The following is a 9,331-nucleotide window of genomic DNA, read 5'->3' as shown; positions in this document are numbered from 1 at the left end:
ATACGGTAAGACCCCCTTTGCCAGGGCCGAGTTTCACCGTTTAGGAAGTATTCACCTGGACAGAGCGTCAGGGACGCCGAACTCTGGTATAATCCATTCGTTGGTGTCACTTTTCCGCTCGCCACCCAGTATTAAGAAGAGGCCTGATGTACCATACGCGGAAAATCCGCAGTTTTTGGCACCACGTTTGAATATATCCGTGGTTCCCAAGTGCATGCTTATGTGGTGAATAGCTCAAAAATCAGGTATCGGCGAGTCAGATGACTTTGAGTTTCAGGGCTGTTTTCCCGGTTTTATTAAATTATATTCGCACTGGTCTCTGATTGCCCGCTTGAAGTTGCCACCCTTTGGTGGGTTATTATGCGCTGCATGGACGTGCATGACTAATTGTCCTGAAGGAGTATCTTGTATGTTTGTATTCATAGTACATTCTATTCTTTAGATCGTTCAGCTTGAAATTCACATATCACGTTCATATCCCAGAGGAAACTCGTAACTCATGGTGTCTGTGCACCCTCTCCGATCCCCATCAGTCCTCCAGCCAGCCCATTCATTCTACGATCCAAGAGGTCCTCCTCGCTCGGGAGACTGCCCAGACTAGGATCTCTGCGGCGGCGTGGCAAGCCCTCTTCCGTAGACAGATCCTTATCTGACGGCATCGTCAGTTTCATACTCGGCGCAAGCCGCCGCTTTCTGCCCAGGCCACCGGTATGAGGTCGACCAGTCGACACCCTTCTCCCTCTGAAACTCTCAGTGTCCGATGAATGCAGCGAGACCTCACCTAGGGCCGAACTACTCTTTGGAGGAGACGCCCCGTTCGTCAGAGGCGTCATCCTGCCGATGCTCATCTCCAGCGGCCTATCCTCGTCGCCCGACGACCCACTAGTCAAACGACGTACGTGGTTCCGTGAGCGTCGCCCGTCATCATCGCTGCGCGTTTCGTGGGTGAAATCTTCATGCAGTGACGCCCCGACGATCGCGGGATTTGTAGTCCGCGAAGCCACATCAAACAAGTCCACGATCCACCCTCCGCATCTATTGATATGTTTCCAGCTGTCTGGGAAGAACCCTGCCATGTGCATGAACCCATGCGACACCCCAGGTAACAGCGATATCTCCACGTGATCCTTTTCGTTGAAATCGCCCCTTGGTTTCTCGAGACCAAGCTCCTGGCGCTCGCGGAATCGCTGTAGCTTCGCCTGGCGCAGACGGCCTGCGAAGATGACGGTATCGTCGACCAGCGGGTCGCGTTCGCCGGTGATGATGTAGGTCTTGGGGAATCGCGCGAGGAGCGCCTCCGGTGCGAGGACGGGGGATAGGAGGAAATCTGTGCTGAAGTCGGGCCGGTGGTGCGGCCCGATATAGAGGATGATCATGGCGCGCATCATTTCCGGCGTGAGGATCCGGTCGTGCACGTAGGAGATCATCGATGACACGGCGAGCCGGGTGCGGATCTGTTTCGGGTGATGGTACTCGGCCACCGCGGCGGCCTGGGCCGCAAGGGTGTCCTGCTTGAGTTTCTCTGCGAGGGCCTTGGGGGACCCAACGGTGGCATCGCTGGTGTCGTCGGTGTCTTTATCAGGCGAGCTCCGCCGAATATCATTCGAAGAGACGACCGGCGAGGCGCCGGGCGTGAGACGCTGGTAATCGGTCGTTTTCCGCCGGACGACATTCTCGTTCGTACGACGCGCGCTCTTGTCCTGGATCAGCGCCATCTGCTCATCCGTCATCCAACTTTCCACCCTCATGTTCAGGGACGGATACGCGAGGACGAGCCCGTCCGGACGCGGGAGGCTGTGTTCGCCGTGCCATCGCGGCGTGCCGTCCGGACTCTCCGATTGGAGTAGCATAAGCATCGTGCCGACGGCGAGGTTTCCTCCGGCGCTGTCACCAGACAGGACGACGTGGGGACGGGTGTTGCCGCTCAGGCCGATGCAGCGCCCGCGTGTCGCCACGAGCATGTGGTACACGTCGTAGCACTCATGCAGTGCATACGGGTAGGGATACTCCGGTGCCTTCTTGTAATCCAGACTGAGGATGGGGACCTTTGTCTTCCCCGCCCATGCCAGCAAGCGATCTTCCGCAGCCCGTGGACTCATGGCGACGTAACCGCCTCCTGGGATGTCCAAGACCACGCAGGTCTGGTCGCGCAGAGCGTTGAGGGGCCCGTCGAAGTAGAGCCATGCATGCGTCGCCTCTGTGTAGGATGACTGTGTCGGACGAGGAATTCGAATTGCCCGCGGTCCGTATTTTGTGAGTCTTGGACGGACGAGCTTCCCAAGCGCCCAGAGATATGGCGTTGTGCCCTTGTTCCAGGCGACGCGGAGATGATCGACGGTGAGTGTGGCGCGCACGCGGCGGACCTTTTCGTCAGCCTGTTCCGCCGCGAAGAGGTAGTATATACTGAAGACTAGCGAGGAGATGTCCCGAAGCCACTTGGGTTTGATTTTCATTGCGGTCCAGAAGCCGGCGTCCAGCGCCGTCATGATCCAAGTTGCTCGGAAGAAAGCCCGTGAGTAGAGGTTTGCCATCGGCTCTGGACACTCCAATCCCATGATCTTTGCGAAGTTCCGGCAGACGTAGAGCCACAGGAAAACGCCCACTGTCGTTTGCCATACTGTGAGCTTACCCGATATGCGGGCTGAGATATTCCGGATAACCGGGGGTCCATGCTTATTCCCGCTGTATGTGCGTTAGAGAACTGTAATTTCAAAGGCATCCTAGGTCTTACCGGAAGAGGTATGACGACCAGAAGAGAAGAACTGCGCAGACTTGGATCTTGCGGAACTTTGTGGACGGTCTTCCCAGAACATGGTCGATCATTTTGACAGATAAGTGCAGAACCTGTCTATTACGACCGATGTTGGCAACCCTGGCATCCAAATAAAGAGCAAGTGTAACCGATAGAGAAAACGAAGACTAATCGAAGGATGACTGTAGTCTATAGTGACTTAGACCCGCGCCATACTTCAAATATAGTCGATTCTATACCGAAGAGACGCCCAGGAGGATTCTCCTTGAAATGCCAAACAGTATGAACCTTGCGAATCGGACAAGCAGGATGTGTGAATGACGAGTTGTCATGATAAGAGGGCCAGAGTCTAGCAGGATGGGAGATGTGAAGTTATCCATGGTTCCCCATGGCGCAGGGGGCTGAAGCATGTGAAAGTCCCCACCCGAACCAAGTGGGAGGGAGAAAGACCGTGATTGGGCTCAAGGCACGATGCTGACAGCTCAGCATCAACATGACGACGGAACAGGATGTCTTAGAGTGTGAATGGTTATGAAATAAAAGAATATTGCAGGATGACTCGGGGGTCAGTCACATGTGCTGGCCCCGTGATGGTTCCGAATTTCAACCCTAATTCCCCTTTGATTCGTACGCATACACTGAGCTACGTCCTCCGGCAGTAATCCCGACCATGGGCGGCTTGCCAATCACACAGCCAGACTTCGAAAACCATACTAACAAATCCAGCAATGCAGATGCCCGCTGAGTCGCTCACCGTCGTCGCTCCTAGGGAGAATTCACGGTCTTCTTTTGGAACCCGCTCTCCAATCTCGGCAAAGGTGTTGACATATACCAATCCACCCAACAGGCCCTCCCAAAAGATGACAAAGAAGATAATATATACACTGGGGATGAAGTCAAATAGAGCGTGCAGGGTCAGCAGTATCAGGTTAACGATTTGCAGGAATGATGGGAAGTACAGATCATGGATACGGAAGAACGGCGTCGATGAACGGGATATGAATACGCCGACTTGGTAGATCGCATTGTACGCCGGGTAGAACGCGCGATAGCGAGCGAACGGCGACTGGTCCAGGGGGAAAAGCAGGGTTGGCGATACTCCCTGGTTGATCGTGTATTCGGCAACATACACCAGCAAGAGCGGAAGCATGCTAAATGGAGCTTGTCAATAATTTAATGGCAGAATCACCAGAGAACAAGAGTACTCACAAAGGGAAGAACAGTCCCTTGGCTCTATGCAGATTGGCTCGGATTTGATTCCATCCGATCTTTCCACCGTCTTTCACGACTTTCTGGTCTATATGCGCCTGCGGAGAGGAAGCGAGAAGTCCATCTCGCTCACCCGTACCTTCATCCCTTTCTTCGTCAGTCCGCGCCTCAGTGAGCACGTCGCTCGTCCTAAGGACGCTGTATTCCGCCGGCATGGAGGAGGACAGATAGACCACAGATCGCGGCAGGATGGCGAAGAAGCTCACCACCATCACCATCGGCAAGCAAGCCGACGCCAACAGGGTGTTCCTCACGCTGAGACCAAGGGTAGTCGTTGCCAACGCGTACGCGCCAGCACCGACCAATCCTGCGGCTCCAGTACCGCTTCCCCAAGCAGCCAAACTGAACGGTCCATAGAAGTGTGTCAAGCCCAAAAAGGACAGTTCTCCTGCCCCACTGGACAAACTGGCCAAGATGATCCCGGAAATCTTCGTCGAGATCGTGCCACCGTCGGCGTAACCGGGGCTGAGCGCAACAAGAAGCATTCCAAGAGCGGATAGTACGACGAGAATTACAACGCGGGCTGAGTATGGCACCACGTGGATGAAATACGGGGCGACCAGTTTCGTTCCGAACGAGGGAATGACATCGGCCAGGAGGACCACCCCCTTTGGGACTGTCGGGCCAACGAGGTCTAGAGCAGCGGAAAGAATGATGACGTAGAGGACATTATTTATTAACCCTGTAAGTTCACATATGCATGGGAGCACAGTCAGAGGAGTTTCAACGCAGTTTCCGAGTATATGGCTAGTCGGTGACAGTCGGCTTACCGAACAACCAGAATGCAGCGCACACGCGAAGGTCAGCCCCATGGAACAGGGCAATGAGTCGCTCGCGGAACCGACCCCAGGAGGAAGATGGGCTTCCAGGAAGAGGTAACATCGGTGTTGCCTCTTGGGTTGGGGGTCTAGGCATCACAAGGGAGAAAGCGCGTCGGGGACGATAATTGGAATTGGAGGAGTCGGATTGCTACGGAAAATGATGGGAGGTCCTTAGAATACTATGCATTTGTTAGTTGTAATCCAACATTATGTTGCGTCACGATAGGCGTGGAGTGAGTCGAAGGAGGCGATGGTTGTAGGTGGTTGCTGGTGATGATTGCTCCGAAGTTGAGATATCGGGATGGCACGTGATGCCTTGCCTTGTACGTTATAGTGCCTTAGGCAGGAAAGTTGTTATTCAGGCGAGGCGAACCCTACTTTTATAGTCTTAGCAATAGCATCTACGGGGTTATTATATTACTCTAAAAGAGTAAATGGTGTCGTCAAAAAGTGACGCGCCTAATGATACGTTATTCTGAAAGCAGCAATTATATAATACGCCTTCGCTGGGATAGACGTAGAGAATAGCAGTTTTTGTCTGGAGTGTACGGAGTAACCAGTCAAACAATATAATATCTCCCTTAGTCAGAAGCTAGCTTGGACCTATAGTGTTAGAATGCCGTTCTTCTATACCACTTCTGAATATCCTGCGACGACTGAACCTGCGTTATTCTATTAGTTATTCCTAGCACAACTCAAGTACATCGTACAAGGTCTAAACTTTATGCACCACTCGTTAAGCGCCAAACACCACCAAAGCGCCTTTTCCAATAAAGGATGCTGCATACGGCGTATACAGAGTAAGCACGAGCGGAAATGTGCTGTTACTACCGCGAGTTTCTCAGTTTGCCGTACCGGATTCGCCTTCGGAGCCAAGAATAGGTACCGTCACCGACTCATGGGTGACCCACCGCCCGCAGATTTTGCTCGGTTCGCCGCTGTAGGGCAGAGAGACATTGAACATGACATTCATTAGCGACAGAGGGAAAGATTATTTGGTTTGGCCATGCCTGAGGAATATATCGCACGTGGGGAATGAAGGACGTAAATCTTATCATGGATACCTACAAGCATATTTTTCTGCTTATCATCGGGACATCTCCGAGAGACTGTGGTACGGGTGGGGCGGAAGGAGAATGCTTAGGGCCGAACAAGCATGGTGCGAAGGCTGGGCCCGATGTCGCGATCCCAGAAGGCCAAATACGGAAAAAATGGAAATGAGAGGGAAAAAAAAATTCAATCCACGCCACGCGTGACTGACATGGAACAGTCACTTCGGCGGAAACTGTTGAAACTCCTTACATAAAAGCAGTCTTTCTACAGGGACTCTGTCGGCTGTCGGACACTCCCCAGCCTCCATACACATCATGGGTGCCACATCTCCGGCGCAGGAGAAACCTGCGTACGCGCTGGACGCCGATGCGATCCAGCAGCATACGGCAGCTCCCGACTGGACAGGCGAGGATGCTCAGTCACTGAAAGGCGAGATGCAGCTTAATGTCGGCGGGCGTGGAGCAACTCAGCGACGACTGCGAAACTATCAGGTGAGAATGATCGGCTTCTGCGGTGGTATTGGAACCGGTCTGTTTGTTGGAACTGGTGCCGCATACGCTAAAGCCGGTCCGGCCGGCCTGCTGCTAGCATACGGAGTCGTCGGTTTGGTCTTGTGGTGTGTGATGCAGAGTATCGGCGAGCTGGCGACCCTGTTGCCGACTGCAGGATCTTTCCCGCATTGGGCCACCCGTTTCATTGACCCGGCTTTCGGCTTCTCCCTGGCTATCTCATATGGTTACTGCTATACCATCGCTATCGCATCAGAGGTGTCTGCCGCGGCAGTAATCGTTTCCTACTGGACTGATATAACGCCTGCTGTAGTCATATCGGTGGGTCTAGTGCTGATCCTGGCCATCAATTTGATGAGCGTTCGCTTCTATGGCGAGACAGAAGTGATCGCAGGTTCAATCAAGGTTCTCTGCTTCGTCGGCTTGGTATTCGTGTCCATCGTCATCACCGCCGGGGGTGGTCCGAACCACGAGGCCATTGGATTCCGCTATTGGCACAACCCGGGACCCTGGACGAACTATAACGGCATCACTGGTCCCACCGGTCACTTCCTAGGGTTCCTGTCTGCCTTCGTGAATGCCTCATTTAGTTTCATTGGAGTCGAGACGGTCGTCATCACGGCGGCCGAGTCAATGGATCCGCACAATGCCATCCCCAAGGCTGCCCGCCGTGTGACCTACCGCATTGCCTTCTTCTACATTCTCGGCGCGTTCCTCATCGGCTTGATTGTCGACCCGAGAAACAAGAATCTTGTCTCTGGCTCCGGAAATGCGAACAGCTCGCCATTCGTCATTGCCATCCGGGAAGCCGGCATCAACGCTCTCCCATCTATCGTGAATGCTTGTATCCTGATTTCGGCTTGGTCCGCGGGTAACTCCTACTGTTGGGTTGGGTCACGCATGATTCTCGCCATGACGACAGATCGTCAGTTACCCCAAGTGTTCGGGCGCGTTACGAAGAAGGGTGTGCCGTATGTGGCGGTCATCACTTCATGGCTTTTTGGTCCGCTTGCGTATCTCAGTAAGTTTCTATTCTTCGGACATTGTGAGTAACGTACCTTACAAAAATCAATCAGGCCTTGGTTCCGGTGGAGCAGCGCAGGCCTTCGATTGGCTCTTGAATCTCAGTACTGTGGCTGGACTTATCGCGTGGGCAACGCTGTCCTTCTGTTATATTCGTTTCTACGCCGCACTCAAGGCGCAGGGAATTGCTCGGGAGACGCTTCCCTGGAAGGGACCATTTCAGCCATATACAGCTTGGGTGGGCTTCATCGGTTCCACTATTATCACACTGATTGCAGGGTTCCCTGTTTTCTTGAAAGGAAACTGGAACACGTCCGACTTTGTAGCGTCATATATCGGCATCCCCATCTTCATTGTCCCCATCATTGGATGGAAAATCATCAAGCGGACAAAAGTGAGTATTAAGCGGGGAACCTTTTGCATTCCTGGACCTTGCTAATGTCTGGCGCAGTTTGTCAAAGCGTCCAATATCGACTTGTGGTCTGGCCGTCTCCAGGAAGGAGAGGTTGTCGTAAAGACAATCAGAGGGGGACCGTGGTGGAGAAGAATAATTGACTGGCTTGCCTGAGATGCTGGCATTTGTATATAGATGTAACTAGTTGGTGATACCCATTTCGGATATAAGTTTGATAAGAGATTGAGGATATCGCCTAACCGCCGCACCGATTTAGCTCACTTCGTCACGAACTGCTGTCGAAGGTTCTTTATATCACGATGAGACGCCTTGCAGCACCCTCCGACCAGGAAGGAACTGAATATGCCTTGTCCCTGGGCATCGTTGACGACCTGCGCGAGTTGGGTTTCCCATGAACGCTGTATTGTCAGCATCCTGCAAGAAAAAGCGGGAGATTTGTTGATTACCGTGTCCTTTTCAGCATTCCCCTGTCCATCCGCCTTCTCCCATTTTTGCGTCGTCGTGTTGTAGACCTCCCCATTTGTACCATCTGGGTACAAGACCAGGCTGGGAGCGTCCGAGGACAAGCCCGCCGTAATGCGCTTGGCGATACAGTCACCGAACTTACCGACCAAGCTGGGTAATTTATGAATTTTTGTGCAATTGGCGCCAATTCCCCATGGGATGCCTCCATTGTCCATCGGCCCAAAGGCAGCGTCGACTACTTGTTCAATGGAATTTCCATCGGGCAGCGCATCGTCTTCGCGAGGAAAGACACATGAAATCCAAAAAGGAACTGCAATACCAGCGGCACGAATGGCCCTTCTCACAGCACGGACCTCGTCAAGTCTCGGAAGGGTTTCAAAGGCGACATACTGCACCCGCTCGACTAGGCCGCCTTCCGCTTGGAGAAAAAGCTGCAGGCGCTCCAGATGCCAGCGGAACAGTGCATCTTCGCTATCGTGATCTGTATCATATTTGCCGCTATACTCCTGTCCGGGGATCATGCAAGCTCCATAGGGACCCAGGCTTAATGCTATCTTAGTTCCGTCGCAGGCCTTGGCTTGCTCCGCGATGGTCACTGCCCTTTGGAGGTAGGATGCGATGGCGGTCTTAGGAATCCCTCCTGGATATTCTGCGGTTTTTGTCCGAGCAAACCCTTCAATCGACACCTGATAAGTGGCGGTAAGAAGCACGTCCACGCCAGCGACGCCAAAGTCATGTTGGCAAGATTGCAGGGTAGCTGGATCGGAGACCAGAAGGTGGGACGCCCAGAGGGGAGTAGAGCTATCAAACTCCACCCCGTATTGGTCCTGGAGGGACGTTCCTAGTCCACCGTCTAGAATCTGCACAGAGGCCATTGTGATTGTTTTGAAGGAAATGCGTGAGTGAACACAAATTGATGGGTATGTAGAAGTGGACCTGGTGGGCAAGCCGCGATTGACCTGGTATGGCTTCCACCGCCTGCTCGATCTAGCAGCCAATCGGGCCAATCCTAGAGATTCCGTTT

The 9,331-nt window shown here is 53.3% G+C and overlaps 3 protein-coding genes across 3 annotated transcripts; 1 reads left to right on the top strand and 2 right to left on the bottom strand.

Moving 5' to 3' along the window:
- Positions 1-497: 497 nt before the first annotated feature.
- Positions 498-4,936, bottom strand: BDV59DRAFT_193308 (putative lipase; the record flags this gene model as incomplete). The annotated part of the gene is made up of 5 exons (XM_073692202.1): positions 498-2,682; positions 2,732-2,800; positions 3,400-3,903; positions 3,962-4,703; positions 4,792-4,936. 5 exons carry the CDS (start codon positions 4,934-4,936, stop codon positions 498-500), a joined length of 3,645 nt encoding a protein of 1,214 aa, XP_073547879.1.
- Positions 4,937-6,007: 1,071 nt separating this feature from the next.
- BDV59DRAFT_32398 (putative amino acid permease) lies at positions 6,008-8,047 on the top strand. The gene is made up of 3 exons (XM_073696198.1): positions 6,008-7,425; positions 7,481-7,821; positions 7,879-8,047. The coding sequence occupies exons 1-3, from the start codon at positions 6,210-6,212 to the stop codon at positions 7,993-7,995; spliced, it is 1,674 nt and encodes a 557-aa protein (XP_073547878.1). The 5' UTR covers positions 6,008-6,209; the 3' UTR covers positions 7,996-8,047.
- On the bottom strand, positions 7,975-9,226 carry BDV59DRAFT_32401 (homocysteine S-methyltransferase family protein). Its single transcript, XM_073696199.1, has 2 exons — positions 8,289-9,226; positions 7,975-8,240 (listed from the first exon to the last, which is right to left on the bottom strand). The coding sequence occupies exons 1-2, from the start codon at positions 9,180-9,182 to the stop codon at positions 8,100-8,102; spliced, it is 1,035 nt and encodes a 344-aa protein (XP_073547877.1). The 5' UTR covers positions 9,183-9,226; the 3' UTR covers positions 7,975-8,099.
- Between the last annotated feature and the right edge of the window lie 105 nt (positions 9,227-9,331).

This window comes from Aspergillus ambiguus, assembly GCF_047715705.1.
Source record: "Aspergillus ambiguus strain CBS 117.58 unplaced genomic scaffold BDV59scaffold_16, whole genome shotgun sequence".
NCBI lineage: Eukaryota > Fungi > Ascomycota > Eurotiomycetes > Eurotiales > Aspergillaceae > Aspergillus > Aspergillus ambiguus.
The sequence above is the reverse complement of the archived record's forward strand: the minus strand, read 5'-3'. Positions and strand labels throughout refer to the sequence as shown.

Coding starts and splice junctions, on each gene's coding strand:
- BDV59DRAFT_32398 (XM_073696198.1), top strand. CDS start 6,210: ATGGGTGCCACATCTCCGGCGCAGGAGAAACCTGCGTACGCGCTGGAC. Junction 7,426..7,480: donor TGGTCCGCTTGCGTATCTCA/GTAAGTTTCTAT, acceptor AAAATCAATCAG/GCCTTGGTTCCGGTGGAGCA. Junction 7,822..7,878: donor AAATCATCAAGCGGACAAAA/GTGAGTATTAAG, acceptor TGTCTGGCGCAG/TTTGTCAAAGCGTCCAATAT.
- BDV59DRAFT_32401 (XM_073696199.1), bottom strand. CDS start 9,182: ATGGCCTCTGTGCAGATTCTAGACGGTGGACTAGGAACGTCCCTCCAG. Junction 8,241..8,288: donor GGAATGCTGAAAAGGACACG/GTAATCAACAAA, acceptor CTGACAATACAG/CGTTCATGGGAAACCCAACT.